General features: G+C 44.8%; 1 protein-coding gene across 1 annotated transcript; it reads left to right on the top strand.

The window, feature by feature from the left end:
* The first annotated feature begins 7,069 nt into the window (after positions 1–7,069).
* LOC134222398 (uncharacterized) lies at positions 7,070–7,804 on the top strand. The gene is made up of 3 exons (XM_062701550.1): positions 7,070–7,112; positions 7,241–7,284; positions 7,472–7,804. Exons 1-3 carry the CDS (start codon positions 7,070–7,072, stop codon positions 7,802–7,804), a joined length of 420 nt encoding a protein of 139 aa, XP_062557534.1.
* Positions 7,805–17,531: the final 9,727 nt, after the last annotated feature.

Raw genomic sequence — 17,531 nt, 5'->3', positions numbered from 1 at the left:
TTGAAACTACCAATATTCCGCATGGGCCACAGTTGATTTTTACTGCTCGCGCTCGCATGGTAAAATCAAACGGGTTTGTTTTCTGCTTAAAATCGTCGCATATTCTTACACGTAAAGAAATTTAATGTTATTTATTATTAATATTTCTAGTACTTTTTTGCCAAAGCAGGCGCTTAATGATAGGTATAAGAAAAAACTTATATATTGCATTAGTCACATACATTCCGAAACTTATACTTTTCATTAACTTATGAATGTTATTAGCTTTTTGATATGGGATCATTCATTAGGTAGCATAATGAAGAATATAAGTATTTTCGAATGTTTTTTTGCCATAACATATAAGCACAGAGAAACAGACGTCTCACTCAACACATGTTACATCGTTCACCTTTTTAACGATTGATTTAATTTTTTGTAGGTGGTTAATCGGCCATCGATGGCGCTTCCATCGATTTTGCTTGTGTTTGACGTTTGCGTACTACCGCCATCTGGTTGCCGCTTGACCAAACACAATGATTTTAGCATTGGGCGACAATGTTTCGTGACGATGATTTTGATTGCATTTCGGCTAGCGAAATACGATACGAACTTCGAATTATCATTCACAGTCCTGTTATATTTTTCTTTTGCCAAATTGTCTTGGTGACGATTTGATTAAATTTGTATCTCTTCGCACATTTTTTGATAAATCCGGGAATCCCGGAATAGGTATTAAAGTTTTTGTTTACAATGCATACAAGCGTCTTAAAACCGCCACTGATATTGCAACTATTCGTTTGGGTAGTTCGTGGAGCCTCTACCCCGAGGCCGGCTGTGACACGCTTTGAAAATTCAGGACGTAGACGAACCAACACATGACCTTCAGGACTATCTTCCTAAAAATTAATTTGTGCAGACATAGTACAAAAATCCTAACATCTTTTCTAGCATCTATTTAAACATAATTGTGTTCTATTCTTTGCAGCCCTGCCGAATCTGAATGATGTCAGGCTCTTAAACCACAAGCGTGGGACTGCCGAAGTTATCCAACAGCATCTATAAGGTTCTGTGGGAAGGTTTCTGGATATACTTTCCGCTGTTCTACGGTATGTGGCCAAGAGTGGTAGCTCTGTTTAGGTTTTGGCGAAATATCGAGTCCGCCACACACCCGGGAATACTAATACGGCGGATGAGCGTGCAGATGACTTCATTAACCAACTACTGATTGGTCAAAATGACGCTAAATATAAGGTATGGGACAAAAGCTGTGTGGAGATAGTCCGAATAAATGTAGAAATCGATACCTAGAAACATGAGATATTCTGTGCTGCAAAGCGGTTAATCTTTGCTCTTCAGAATATTCCCTTCAAGCACGCCAGATGGTCAGATAGTTTTTGTAGTTTTTTGTGGAATGTGCCGTCTCTTTAGAAAATTTCCGACTTGGAAAAGCCTATCTCATTTCCCTCGGATGCACCATCCGCTATGAGTGGGTTGATCTCGTTGTAGGAGTAGGTACTCTACCGAACAGGAGTAGGTACCGTAGCCGAGTTGGACAAGAGTATTTCACCGACAGAGCTTAAATCTGGGGATATATCACGTGTTCGCCGTGAGTCAACAAGTCAACCACATCACAAATTATCCTATTTGAGTAATAAATAACGAAATTCTGAATTCGAACGATAATATAGAAACTTAAGCAAAAACCAAAATTTGTTTCTTTGTGACCATAATAACAGCTCGTGATCCCCTGACGGTTGTTATAACTTGAGAACTTATGCATAATATGATAATCTTTTGAGTGTATGCAATACATATAAGAATTGTAATAAATTTGATTCCAAGTTAGATTCCCTAATTATGTCTTTAGGCTAAATTTAGCCTAAATCACATACATAGTCAAAACCAGTGAAAACAAGGTTTGACTAGGTTCGGGCAAGGCCCCATGTATTTTTGTTCCAGCTGCTTTTTCCCAGTAAAAGACTCTTCATCCAGACAAAGCGACAGAGGACGATCCGGAGTGATTAGCACTCGAGTTCATCCCAGCCGATATTGTTAATGGTATCTCTGCCAGTGGTGTATTCCTTCGCAGTCATCATCCATTGCGAATGCTGTATTTTGTCATATAATTATATTTGCCCAGTGGATTCTCGCTATCGAATTCTAAGTCTGCTGTCTATCCAACCATATTTTGGCCTTCGTAATGGAAACCCAAATTCCGCAGCCGAAGGTTTTCCTACTGGTGATACAAAATTTGTTGATGTGACCAACCACCAGGACAGAGAGTTCAAGAGTAATCCTCCGAGGGTGACGTCATCCAAAGGGAAGAGGATAAGTTCTTAAATAGGTCCAAAGTGCTTTGTCAAAATTTAACGGAGTTATTAATCCTCGTCTTTCTGGAACCGTCCCATTTTGTACCTAACAACAGCGTCCCAGCTGGAGATGTGGGGATAAATTAACGGAGCACGAGATCCCAATTTCTTGATCTCGATAGCGGAGTTTATGACTCTATGATAGCAGAGACAGTGAAATAGTACTCTTGAATTTAAAGATCTGAAACAATAAAAAAATAATTAAAATATATGAATAATAAATTATGGACGACTCGCTACGATACGCTTCAAAATAAACAAGGTGAAAATTTTCGCTTCATAAACAATTCTGTACACTGACAAAAATCCAATCATATCCATTATGTGTGGCACACATAAATTTTGACTATAGCATTTCCCACATAACGGCTATGTAAATTCGCATAGCATATATGTGGAAACACACATAACCCTTATTATCTAATAATCTTTATGTGGATTCTCCCATAGCAGTTGGTTATTAATGCACACATAAAATTTATTTGTATATTTCTTAAGATTTTTGCCAATAAAAATGTGTGGATTATTATTAGTGTAGGATTCCTAGGCAACGAGAATTATGCCATAATCATTGTACACAGCTAGTGTCAAAATTGAACTGCCATAGTTGATTTATGGCTAGCGTAAAAACCTGGATAGAGGACGATTGTCGCTGCGGTTCCCTTTGATATCGTTCCCAAACATGTTGGGTACCTATCTTTCAAAACGTACTGATTTTTCCTTCGTTGACATTTAGTGCCCTATCTTCGCCAGCAAAAGATGTTTCGCCAGCGACAATCTTCCTCTATAGTTTATTACCTCTATTTTTCGATTGCAATATTTTTTTGTGTGGTCCTTCAAGGAGGTTTATTCCATGCTAAGTTCTACACGAAACCAAAATTTCATAATGAATTTATTCCACAAAACACATACATTTTTGCCATTGTGGTTTCTTAATGGACCATATACCTTATTGCAATGAAAGCAATGCAGCATTGCATAAGACAATCATAACATGAAACTTATACTTTTTATGTCGAATGCTCATGAACATGATTAGAGTTTTCAAATAGGCTGTATAACGTCAATGTATGACTTTCATTAGAGAAATAACAATAAAATCATTGGGCTTGTTGATATCAATGATTTTTTGTTTTAAAATCTTGAAATCAATAAAAATCCAAAATTCAGACATAAAATTTTTAATGAATTATTTCTTCGGATCAGCTACCACTGGATCATACGAAAGCAACTGTCGCTTCAACTTTGGGAATAAACCAAAGAACAAATTTTCCGCCGCAGCTCTGGATCGGGAAGCTCCGTTGATTCCAGTCAAAAAGCACCACCATTCGCCATCCGATTCGGGCGTTGATTCCAGGCAAATAGCACCGCCATCTGGAAGGTGGTTACATCCTGATCAAACCGTCTAGAGTTGTTCGCGAAGGTGATGGTTCCGTTGCTCATGTGATGGTGTCAAAGCAGCTTTCGACCGGAATGTTTCTTCTAGTAGATTCTTCCACCTCGGAAATGTAGTCCTTGATGAACTGACGGAAACCGTTCGGAGCAACGCGCCCAGGCCCCGGCGTTTATGATTTTTATTTGATGGCATCGTGTCGTGTCGCTTATGAGCGGAATTGTGTGTTCAAATCTTCACTAACCTGAAATAAGAGAAACGAATTATTTAGTAATAAAAATCGAAAACAATTACGTCAGTTTTACCCCTCGACTTCCAGACATTAAAGAAATTTCAATTCCACACCCACCTTTATATCCTGGAACATCCTAGCTAGTTTGCAAACGTAGTCGGCCGGCATGCTGACCTCCCGTAGCCATTCTACCAAGTCTTCCTCCTTTTCGCTATCCGCACTTGAGGAGCAGTTTTCCTCTGACTGACCGTTTTTTTATTCCTCAACCTACATCAAAAGTATAAGTCTCACTTAATATATTTTTGCCATTCAGCGAAACTTATACTTTTCATTCAATAAGATAATATTCAATATATGCACTCTAAATGAATTTGAATCAGATTTGTAATGAAAATCATATGAAGGGAAATGAAAATTATATCTGATATCTGATAGTTATCATAAATGGAATTTAATAAATAAAATAATTAATTTTTTTTACGTGTATGCATTCGGGGACAGAATCAATGAGCTAGGAGAACCGGATGAATGCTGTCATCAGAGAAAAAGTAGAATCACTAAAAATTACCACGGCAAGGCATAGCCAACTGAATTCAAAATAATTTTAAAAATTACCAGCTGTTTTTTTTTTGAAAATTGTTTATTGCACGAGATTAGAAATTCAATAAACATAAAAAAATACCTTTTCCGGGATCAATTCGAGAAAAACATTTATTATCATGAACAATCAAATAAATATATGTACAATCACAGAGAACAGACGTTGAAGCTTCACTCGCTATGTTGTGATAATTTTTAACTGTTCATTTTGAATAAACTTTGCAATGTCGCCGTTATCCCGTGCATAATCCGAACTGTTAAATCGTAGGGTAAAGTGCCCAATAGTGGACCCTTCAGCCACGTTTGCATTATTACAGCACAATGTACACATTTTGCTATGAAATTCCATCGGGAGAACCTATACCGCCACCCTTGTCTGCCACATCGCCATTCAGGTGCTCTTCGTAGTGCTGCCGCCACCTTTGGATCTCGCTCTTTTGTAAGAAGATCTCGTGTATGTCCTTACACATATCGGGCTGTGGCACGTGGCCCTTACTTGAATGGTTGAACTTCTTACAGAACTTTCGTGCGTTATTAGCGCGGTACAGTTGCTCCGTCTCTTCACGGTCTCGATGTTCCCTTTGGAGCTTTTTATTCCGAAAAATCGAGTTTTGTCTGTTCCGCGCCCGTTTGTATCGTGCCTCGTTCGCCCTCGTGCGGTGTTGCAGCATTCTCCCCAAGTAACCAAAAGTTCCTTTAATAGCACGTTTTTCGCTTAATCAACTTCACTGAGCTGCTTAAGCGAAAAACGTAATCTTAAAGGAACTTTTGGTTACCTGGGTCGCCCATGCTGCATTCTTCTCCTCAACTAACTGCACACATTCGCCGTCATACCAGTCGTTTCTCTGATCCGGGCCACCGTGCCTAGTGCAGCGGATGCGGTGCTTCCAATGGCGGATCGAATATCTCTCCAGCCATCTTCACAAGAGATGCTGCGCTTAACTGCTCTTCCGTTGGGAATGCCACTTCCAGCTGCTGCGCGCAGTCTTGGGCTAGTCAATCCTCTTGCAGCCGCCCAATGTTGAGCCGCGGCGTCCGACTCCGACGCGTGTTGATCACCGTCGAGAGTTTTGAGCGCAGACATACTGCAACGAGGTAGTGGTCGGATTCAATATTCGCACTGCGGTAAGTGCGGACGTTCGTGATGTCGGAGAAGAATTTACCGTCGATTAGAACGTGGTCGATTTGGTTTTCCGTTACTTGATTAGGTGATTTCCATGTGGATATTCTTGCGGGGGAAGAAAGTGCTTCGGAGGCTGCAAAGTTTATGCATCGTTGGCCGATGTCGTTCGATACGGTATGCAGACTATCCGGTCCGATGACCGGTCTATACATTTCCTCCCTTCCTACCTGAGCGTTCATGTCACCGATGATGATTTTGACGTCCCGCAGTGGGCATCCATCGTATGTCTGCTCCAGCTGCGCATAGAATGCTTCTTTCTCGTCGTTGGATCTCCCTTCATGTGGGCAGTGCACGTTGATGATGCTATAGTTGAAGAAACGGCCTTTTATACTCAGCTTGCACATCCTTGCGTTGATTGCCTGCCACCCAATCACGCGTTGGCGCATCTTGCCCAACATTATAAAGTCGGTTCCCAGCTCGTTGATGGTGCCACAGCTTTGGTAGAAGTTAGTCGCTCGATGCCTGCTTTTCCACACTTTCTGTCCTTTCCATCAGTTTCCCTGCAGCGCTACGACGTCGAACTTGCGGGGATGTAATTCATCGTAGATTATCATGTCGCAACCTGCGAAGCCTAGCAACTTACAGTTCCATGTCCCAAGCTTCCAATTGTGATCATTTATTCGTCGCTTAGGTCGTAGCCGGTTATATCGAGTCGTATTATCTTCTATGTCTCGTCGGAAGGCCGTCGTGTCAGATCTTATTAGCGTCCCACCTAACACCAGGACTTGGGCTTGTGCGCTTTGAGCGGCACACGGTCGCTTTGGCGGAGCCTAGTTGCGGATACATGCAGCTTTTTATGCGATGTCTCTTCCTCACATTAACGCAACCTGCTGAAGAAAGAAGAAGAAAGTGCTTCGCAAGGTGCTTCGGGTATGTAGAGTACCGCCTGTGCGGACGTCATCCACCACCGGAACTAACGGACCACCTGTGAAACCTGAAGACAAAGTCGGCGCAATGCGCGAAAGCGTCTCCTGCGATAGCCGCCGGTAGTCGGGGCACCATCAGTGCGGAAGTTCCCTTCACCGGAACTGGTGAACCACTCTCGACGCCAGGGGGAGTAAGGAATCGAGGGATCAAGACAACGTGGCAGTGGAGCTGATGGATTGTCGAGATTGCGGCCCTTCGATCAACCTGCCTCAAGGCTAGACGAAGGATGCAACGTGCCGGACCGAGGATGAAAGAGCGGATCGCCGTGAAGTGTTTCGAGCTGCGAAACTGGCCTTCAACGTTGCGTATTTCGACAACCTATGCGAAGGTACCAATGCGTGGGGTGACGCCTACAGGATAGTGGTGCCAAAAACCAAAAGAGGATGATGTTCAACAGTTCCAAGATGCCTTCTGTCTACTCCTTCAGTGAGTATCGTACCAAACGAACTGTCAGCCACTTTTGATCAATTCGTAAATAAAACTGTTTCGCCTTTATTCCAACAATAATTGTATTTTAACGGTTATTCCGGTGTCCGAATTCTTTCACCCATTAGGTTATGGGTCCAGTAACGCTTCCTGGTCGCGAGTCGGTCTGATTGTAAGTTTTTTCGGTCGTTTTCGGCGTTCGAGAATGGGCGACGAGAAGGAACTCTGCCACCGCGTGGCGATGTTCGACGGGACGAATTTCCCCGCTTGGAAATTTCGGATGCTGACACTGTTAGAGGAGCACGACTTGTTAGGATGCATCGAGAACGTATAATGTGACGGATGTGACGGAATTGCAGGTCGGACTTACGGACTCGGTGGAGGTGCGGCAAGGGAAGAAAATAGCCCGCGAGAAGCGACAGAAGATGGAAAAACATTGTAAGTCGATTATCGTTTCCCGGATCCACGACGATCAGCTCGAGCACCTGCAAGGGAAAGCTACACCCAAGCAGATGTGGGACGGGCTGGTGAAGATTTTCGAGCGGAAGAGCGTAGCGAAACGAATGCACCTGAACCGCCAGCTGCATGAGCTGAAATACACTTCCGGGCTGCTGCAGGAGCACTTCGTCAAATTCGATCGGATGATACGGATCATATTCCGAAGGAGAACCGAAGAAAACTCGAAGGGATGACTTGGAAAGGTGTGTTCGTCGGATATGGTATCAACGGGTAACGTATTTAGGACTCACGCAAGCAGCGAATCGTGATGGTTCGCGACGTTGTCATAGACGAAAGCGTTCAAGGAGGTAATATCGAGAAGGAGCCTGTGAAGTTGGTGACGACAACCCGAGTTCGAATTTCTGGAAGATGATAACGATCATTTTGAGGAGGAAACCGAACTGCCTGGTGGCGGTAACGATGAGCACGTTTTCCGAGGTTTTTGACAGTTTCGGTGAGGACAAAGTTATCGAGTCGGATTCTACAGCTGAGCCATCTGGTCGCAACCGTCGGCCACCGGAGTGGCACAAAGACTACGACATGACGTACGCTGGCTTCGCGCTAGGTGCCATGGAGTACGTGGGAAACTTGCCAGACACTGTCACCGAATTGAGGAAGAGACCCGATTGGCCTAAATGGAAGGTTGCGGTCGAGGAGGAGATGAAAGCCTTGCATAACAACAACACGTGGACGCTGACGGAGCTTCCAAAACGGCGTGAGGCTATCATATGTAAGTGGGTGTTTCGATTCAAGCCAGGAAAAGGCCGGCAACCAGACCGATACAAGTCTCGTTTGGTCGCGCGCGGCTTCAGCCAGCGATTCGGATTCGACTACACCGAGACCTACTCGCCGGTTGCTAAGGTGGACATGTTGAGACCCGCCAGGCAGCAGTCGACAAGCATGACTAACTTGTGATCAGGGCCGAATTTAGACGGAAGGGGGCCCCAAAATGTACAAAAAAGGTTGGTTTTGGTACATAGGATTTGTGGGGGCTCGGGGCCACGGACCCCCCGGCCCCCCATAAATCCGGCCCTGCTTGTGATTGGTTAGTTAGAGCGAGAGCAGGCTAAGCGCGGGAAAGTGAATGAGAGGTTTGCACATGTCGAGGTAAGAGTGTCGCAGCGGGTGGCAACCGCAGTCACCACCACGAGGCATGGCAGAAGAGTGAGCGCATAGATGTTAGCATGGTCTGCCCTTGCCGAGGTAGGAGGGTCGTAGCGTAGAACTGTTGGTACCTTCCGCTATTGACACCTCAAGGCATGGCAGAGGAGAGTAGAGTGAGCATCCAAGTCAGCCTCACATGGTATGTTAAGGGCGAGCACCCAAATCAGCCTCGCATGGCATGTCAGAAGTGAGAACCTAAGTAAGTCCCACATGGTGTGTCAGGAGGAGTGGCAGGGTGTGCTAGAGTGAGCACCCAAATAAGTCTCAAATTGATGTGCTAGAGCGTGAACCAGGTGGTAGGGTGAGCGTTCAAGCTAGTCTAACATGGTGCGTAAAGGGTGAGCATCCAAGTTAGACTCACATATGTTAGCATCTAACTATTTAAGACTTATATGGTGCGTCAGAAAGAGTGTCAAGGCGTGTCAGAGGTTATGTTGGAGATCGCACCCAAAGAAGCCTCATACGGGATGAGTGCCTATTTTTATTGAGGGATGAAGGCAAATCTGCATACAAACACCGGAAATTATCACTCATGGAGTGGGGTTGACGCGGTAGGCAGAAGGCCAGACCGCCGGACCCACTAAACCCACCCAAGTAACAGAAGGTTACTTGAGTTACCCTCTCTTCTAATGCCCTGTCCCCCCGGGACTACCTTACAGTATTACTTCTGTGGGGCAAAGCAGTACTGAAAGCACTCCTCCCAAAACGACACCTTTCACAGTGCCTCTCTTCGATGTTTTGTTCTACGTCTGAGCCCTTTGGCTCCCTTGTTGGCGCCAGCAAGCACACAAAAACGTTGATCCCTTGAGCCCTTTATTTTTCCTCGTGCCATTCAGCATCACATCTATTTTCTTTTTATTTTTAGAGTCATTTAGCTTTCAACGTAATCGCAAGCTACTCAGATAGTTCCGGGCGGCGGATCTATCCTACTCCGATGGGGAGTCCCCCGGCGGCCGAAGGTCCCTCGATACCGATGACCCACATTCGTGGAAGGCTGTTACATTACCAGCACTACACTTTCACCTGGTTAGCATGTTCACAGATCCGCTCAAGTCCTACGCACATTCTCACTTCAACGGGTGACCAGACGAGTGCCGAAGTCAGACCAAAGGTTCCCGGTGGAGATAGCTTCCGGATCAGTGGTGCCCCGACGCCCCGAATCCGGTGCATTCGCGCGCTACGGTCTACTCAACTGGTCCCCGGCGGCGGACCTAGCCTACTCCGATAACCGAGCCATTCAGCTCTCACCTTATTCGTTGAGCCATTTAGCTCTCACATCGCTCGCGATCGCATACGACTCTGATAGTCCCTGACGGCGGATCTAATCTACTCAGACGAGAAGTTCCTCGAAAGCGGGAGCTCCTCCGAAACCGGCCGTTTCATCACGTTCTGCGGCTACGCACGGTAGTTGGCGCCTGCGTTCCCATTCATATATATCTATATATATAAAAACCAATCTATGTATGTATGTTCGCTAACTACTTCTGAACCACTTGGCCGATTTCAACCAAATTTGGTACAGACATTCTCCATCCTCAGAGGAAGTTAACAAAGGGGTGGGATGGTCATGTAGAAAAGGGGGAGGGTGGTGGGAGGGTTTTGTTCAGAAAACGAACAATTCTGTGTAACTTTCAACTCCCAGGACCGATTTCAACCAAATTTGGTACAGACATTCTCTATCCTCAGAGGAAGTTAACAAAGGGGTGGGATGGTCATGTAGAAAAGGGGAGGGTGGTGGGAGGGTTTTGTTCAGAAAACGAACAATTCTGTGTAACTTTCAACTCCCAGGACCGATTTCAACCAAATTTGGTACAGACATTCTCTATCCTCAGAGGAAGTTAACAAAGGGGTGGGATGGTCATGTAGAAAAGGGGAGGGGTGGTGGGAGGGTTTTGTTCAGAAAACGAACAATTCTGTGTAACTTTCAACTCCCAGGACCGATTTCAACCAAATTTTGTACACATATTCACTACGAGGAGGTAATCATATGGGAGGGATTTGGGAAAGGGGAGGGTCTGGAGGGAGGGTTTTGTTTAGAAAACGGGCAATTCAAAGTAAATCATGAACCCCTGTACCGATTTCAACCAAATTTGGTACACATTCTACATCATAAGGAAAAGATAACAAAGGGATGGGATGGTCATTGGAAAAAGGGGAGGGTATAGGGAGGTGTTGTCTTTGGAAAACGAGCAACTCAGTGTAACTCCCAACCCCCAGGACCGATTTCAATCAAATTTTGTACACATATTCACTATGAGGAGCCGATCGTACGGGAGGAAATTTGGATAAGGGGTAGGGGTCTGAAGGGAGGGTATTGTTCAGAAAACGGGCAATTTAGTGTAACTTCTGAACCCCTGTACCGATTTCAACCAAATTTTGTACACATATTCACTATCCCTAGGAGAAGATAACAAAGGGGGTGAAATGGCCGTTGAGAAAAGAGGAAGGGTAAAGGGAAAGCGGTTGTCTTTAGAAAACGGGCAATTCAGTGTAACTCCTGACCCCCAGGACCAATTCTAAGCAGATTAAATGATTAAATCATTCAACTCTATGATTAAAGATTATGATTAATGAATTATAATTTTTGAAAATGATGACTGATAATGTTTAAAGATTAAATTCATTTGTGACAAAAATGAACGATTATGAATAATAGATGAAAAAACCGTTGGATTATGATTAACGATTACCGATCGTGATTAAATGTTGACACACTATGTGTATGGTTAATGATTAACGATCGATATGATTAATGATTGATGATTATGAATGATCAAATTGCATAGTGATCCATAATCGAGTAACCTTTATTCCAAATTTTAAAAGGTATGATAATTATATGATAATGATTCAAGATTAATAAATAAAAGCAAGGTATGCAATGATCCAATGTTCCAGCATAACTTCTGTACCCCTTGCCCGATTTCAACCAAATTTGGAACAAACATTCTTTTTCTTAAGAAGGCGAAGATGACAGGGATCGATCAACTCAACACTTCATCGAAATCATGGTTTGCCCAGAGAAAAGCAATGATTAAAGTGTTTCCTTCTGGACGGTAAATGTGATCATTTCTTTAAAATAGACGTTTTTCCGGAATAAAGGCATCGGCGTATGTTTTTCCTTCTTTAGAAATAGACGTTTGCCCGGAATAAAGCGATTTTGGGTTTGATCCCATTTTCAAAATCAGTCAATGTTTTCAAATGTAATCTACCTTCTTTTAATCAAATGATGAAATATCAATAAGAAAACACAATTATCCTTTTGACCTATTCCAATTCCGATGGTGAAAAAAACTGCGAATTAAACTGGCAACTCCGAGCAAGGCCGGGTACATAAAGCTAGTATATATATATATATATTCACGACTTCCGCGGCGGAGTACTCATGGTCCACCATCCGTAAAGGCTGCCTGCTACTGCTCTATTCGCTTCGTTGTAGGATGTCGGTTATCCTGGACGTCGCTCTTGCGACCGCTCTCTACTGTTCTGGGTTCTGGCACATTTTTCTGACGATGTTAACGGTGGTAGCGTCCGTTCCGCATGCTTCCAACATCGCACGCCTCTCCGTTTCGAACCGGGGACATGCGAACAGGATGTGTTCAGCCGTTTTTTCAACGACCGCTTCTCACATCTGGCCATTGCGGACAGGCGGGACAAGCCGCGTGTCCGAACCTGTGTAGGTACCACTTGAAGCATCCGTGGCCTGTTAAGAACTGGGTCAAGCCAAACTTTAGCTCTCCATGAGGTCTGCTAATACATGCCGACACACTTATTGGGACTAGGCGATGGGTCCACCTTCCCTTAGCCGAGTTGTCCCACTCCCTCTGCCATTTGGCTACCGTTCCTGCCTTGATATTCCTTCGAGCGTTATCGGTGCCCCTAAGGGCGTAGCACTCCTCGTCTTCCTTCACCACCAGTTTGATAGGCATCATGCCCGCGAGTACACATGCTGCTTCGCGAGATACGGTGCGATATGCGCTGATGACTCTCAGGCACATTAGCCTATGAGTACTCTCCAGCTTTCGCACGTTGCAGTTTACGCTCAACGCCGATCCCCAGGCTGGACCTCCGTATCGTAGTATTGAAACCGCCACGCTTGCCAGCAACTTGCGCTTGTTGGAGCACACCCTAGAGCTGTTCGGCATCATCCTCGATAGTGCCGCTATCGCCGTCGACGTGCAGTTGCAGGCGTAGTCGATGTGTCTTTTATAGCTCAACTTATCGTCGAGCATAACCCCCAATTGTTTCAGAGATGTCTTGGAGGTGATGTCGCAGCCGTCGATTTCCGGTTGTTAACAGCTATCATCTCCGCTTTATGATGCGCCAGCTGGAGCTTCTTGCTGCACAACCATTCCTCCACTAGACTGATCCCTAGCATCACACTTATTCCATATAGGTTACTGCAACTCACCAGATTCAGTCACAATCAAGTTGCTGTAACCAATTTCGCCTGATGTGTGCTGCTCGGGATCGAAAAGGCTGCAGTCAATTCAACCTCCTCGATGGATTCTCCGTACACGGCCATGGTTACGTCATCGGCGAATCCCACTAACTTGACTCCCGGTGGGAGCTTTAACCTCAGCACGTCATCTTACATCACGTTCCACAGTAATGGACCCAAAATTGATCCCTGTGGGACACCTGCCGTGATGGGGGCGCTAGCAAGGCCTGTCTCGTAGATCAATACTCGATTCTGAAAGTAACTTCCCAGAATCTTATACAGCCCTACCGCTACTCCCAGCCAAAGCAACGAGTTCGCGATATCCATCCAGCTCGCACTGTTGAATGCATTCCGCAGTAACGTATACCACGCCGCTTGCATTCGATGGCGACTTTTGCAGTGTCAACCACCGATTTAATGGCACCCAGAGAAGACCTTCCTCTCCGAAAGCCGAATTGCTCACTCAACAGATGCTGGGTCATTAGGCCGAATGGTCAATAGGCCGAATTGCCATTAGGCCGAATGAGAACTGGGGAGTGAGAAATGAGTTGTGCGAAGAGAGGAAGAAGGAAGAAGGAAGAAAGAAGAAGGAAGAAGGAAGAAAAAAAGAATAAGAAAGAAAGAAGACGGGAGAAAGAAGGAAGAAAACGGAAGAAAGAAGAAAGAAGAAGGAAGAAGAAGGAAGAAGAAAGAAGAAGAGAGGTGAAGGAAGGTGGAAAGAAGAGGGAAGAAGAAAAACCCAGATCAATCCATCTAGCGTTGGTGGCGCCTTTCTCGCGCATTAAAAAAATAAGAAAAACACATAAGAGTGGTCGAAATAGTACTTTAGGGCGATAGATTTAACTTTTTCCTTCAATTCATATGCATTTGCGATCATTTGAATGCATTGCTGCAACCTTGGAAAAATTTTTTTTTTCGTTTTTGATTTTTTTTTCCAAGGGGGGACCCTTGGCAGAAAAACAATGTTTTTTCAATAACTTTGGAACGCAATGACCGATCGGGCCAATTTTCAATAGCAAACAACTAAACCGCAATCCGCGTCGACTGCAACTTGTTGCGAGCAAATCGAATAATGCTAAGTACCAAAAAGTGTGTCTCACATTTTTGTACACACACACACACATATACATACACACATACAGACATCACCTCAATTCGTCGAGCTGAGTCGATTGGTATATAACACTATGGGTCTCCGAGCCTTCTATCAAAAGTTCGGTTTTGGAGTGATCCTATAGCTTTTACGTATACTTTGTATACGAGAAAGGCAAAAAGATAGAATAAAGAAGGAAGAATAAAGAAGGAAGAATGGAGAAGGAAGAAAGTAGGAAGAAGGAAGAAGGAAGAAAAAAAAGAATAAGAAAGCAAGAAGACGGAAGAAAGAAGAAAGAAGAAGGAAGATTAAGGAAGAAGAAATAAGAAGAGAGGTAAAAGAAGGTGGAGAGAAGAGGGAAAAAGACAAAAGGAAGAAGGAAGAAGAAAAAAGGAAGAATGAAGAATAAATAAGGAAGAAGGAAGAAGAGAGAAGGAAGAAAGAAGGAAGAAGGGAGAAGGAAGAAGGAAGAAGAAAAAGGAAGAAGGAAGAAGGAAGATGGAAGAAGAAAGAAAGAATAAGAAAGAAAGAAGACGGGAGAAAGAAGGAAGAAAACGGAAGAAAGAAGAAAGAAGAAGGAAGAAAGAAGAAGGAGGAAGGAAGAAGGAAGAAAAAAAGAAGAAGGAAGAAGGAAGAAGGAAGAAGGAAGAAAGAAGAAGGAAGAAGAAAGAAGGAAGAAGGAAGAAGGAAGAAGGAAGAACGAAGAAAAGAGAAGGAAGAAGGAAGAAGGAAGAAGAAAGAAGGAAGAAGAAAGGAGGAAGAAGAAAGAAGGAAGAAAAAAGAAGGAAGAAGAAAGAAGGAAGAAGAAATTAAAAAAGGAAGAAAGAAGGAAGAAGGAAGAAGAAAAATGGAAAAATGTAGAAGGAAGAAGGAAGAAGGAAGGAAGAAGCAAGCAGGAAGAAGGAAGAAAGAGGAAGGAAGAAGGAAGAAAAAAGAAGGAAGAAGGAAGATACGAAGAACGAAGCAGAGAGAAGGAAGATGGAAGAAGGAAGAAGGAAAAAGGAAGAAAAAGAAGGAAGAAGGAAGAAGGAAGAAAGAAGGAAGAAAGAAGTAAGAAGAATGAAGGAAGAAGGAATGAAGAATAAGGAAAAAGTTAGAAGGGAGAAAAAAAGCGAAGAAGAAAAAATGAAGAAGAAAGAAGGAATGATTGAGAAGGAAGAAGAAAAAAAAAGCAAAAAGGAAGAAAGAAAATGAAAGAAGAATAAAAAAGGAGAGAAGAAAGAAAGAAGAAGGAAGAAAGGAGAAAGTAGAAGGAAACAAGAAGAAGAAAGTAGAAAGAAGAAGGGTGGAGAAAAGAAGAAAAAAGAAGGAAGAAGAAGAATGAAGGAAGAAGGAAGGAAGAGGAATGCAGAAATAAGAAGAAAGAAGGGAGAAGACAAAAATAGCACAGAAGAAGGAAATAGAAGGAAGAGCGAAAAAGAAAAAAGGAAGAAGAATGAAGAAGAAGAGAGATAAAAGAAAGAAGAAGGAGTAAGGTCATGAAAGCAATTTTTGCTTTTTTTTGCTAAGTCGGCCTAATGGCCATTCGACCTAATGACCGTTCGGCCTAATGACCTTCGGCCTAACGGCCTTCGGCCTAATGGCCTGACACCCACTCAACAATCCTCCTACCTGCTCCATGTGCGAGCAGCAACCAGATACACAACCACGTCATGGCTGGGCCTGCTTGCCCGTTGAGTGTTAGTACGAGGAAGCCATGCAAGTAACACAGCTCAACCTCAACCATTGTGCGGCCGCCCAGCAGTTGCTGTGCCAGTCGGTAGCAGAAGCGAGAACAGACGTAGCTATCCTGTCGGACCCGTACCGCATCCCCGCGGATATCGGGAACTGGGTAGCAGACGGATCCAGATCAGCGGCGATTTGTACGACGGGATGATTTCCGATCCAGGAAGTGGTAAACACAAGAGGTCGACGACGGCTATACCCATAGTGACCATCTGGCTATCCGGTACGGGATTAGCAGCGAGCCAAAGAGAGGAAGTCGGGGAGCCACACCACACGACTGGCACCTCCCGAGCGATGTCCAACGAGGCTGAAGACAATAATCGAAGCACTATTCCCGCACCACGGCCCAACACATTGGCCGCCAGCAGCGAGGGTAGGAGCAAATGACGAAGTAGTGGCGAGGGTGACGGTAGAGGAGTTAATGACGGTGGCAAAGTCTCTCGACCCGAGTAAAGCATCTGGTCCGAACGGGATCCCGAACATGGTGTTGAAGGCAGCCATAATGACTAATCCGGACATGTTTGGACGATGGACATGGACGAGCGGATATTTCCGGATATATGGAAGAGACAGCATTTGGTCCTGTTACCAAAACCCGGTAAGCCACCAGGAGACCCATCAGCGTACAGACCAATCTGTCTAATAGACACGGTAGGGAAGCTACTGGAGAAGTTGATCCTGAACAGGCTACGGTCAAGCTCGGCAGGAAGCCACTTGACCCTATCTGCACTGTATTGTGCTGCTGCTTGTCAACTATTGGCATATCGTTATCGCTCTCCACGACAACTACTTCGCTACTCGTGTCCTTCTGCTCCATCTCTCTCGCACCCGATGCGTTGGGTGGAGATCTCTCCAAACCTTTCCTTGCGAAGGGGTTCACTTCCGTTGCTTAGTTTAGCTTTATTCATGTTTGTTGGGCCCCCCTTAAGGCTGCTCTCGAACCCAACTAGGATAGTCGCCTTCTTGATCCCATGGTTATCTTTGCTCATGCAGTGAGGCCATGCGGAGGTTGACACCTCAGTGTTCAGAGCCGGATCGGCGTAAGCCAGGAAGGAATCAACTGGTCCTACCCCAACTGGTTGGTTCATCAGACGGCTGGATTGGGACGGCGTGCCCCAAGGCCTGCCACGGTTTTACGGGACAGAAGGCAGCTGTGACATTAGCCCACCCGCTATTTCAAGACGATGTCGCCCGGCTTTTCTCAAGGAGTGGAATGACACAACTGTCAGCCCTAGATTCGTTGTTTATGTCCATTTCCGCTCGTGTCCGTTGACGTTATCGATGCTCTTGGGCTGGGCTAGTGTGCTTTGGGCGGCGCACATCCTAGGCAGGCCCCCTAACTCGCAGTGGCCATGGGGACTGGGAAGGGGTCGTCAAGCCCTTGGACATAGTCTCTGCTGCCCCACGGGATGAGTGCCTGTGTGAGCGTGAATGAGCGAGTCAATTGAGTACTACCTATCCCCCAGAAGTAATGCTGGGAGGCAGTTCCTGGAGGAAC

Source organism: Armigeres subalbatus, chromosome 3 (assembly GCF_024139115.2).
Source record: "Armigeres subalbatus isolate Guangzhou_Male chromosome 3, GZ_Asu_2, whole genome shotgun sequence".
Classification (NCBI taxonomy): Eukaryota; Metazoa; Arthropoda; class Insecta; order Diptera; family Culicidae; genus Armigeres; species Armigeres subalbatus.
Note: the sequence above shows the minus strand (reverse complement) of the source record. Positions and strands in the feature narration are given on the sequence as shown.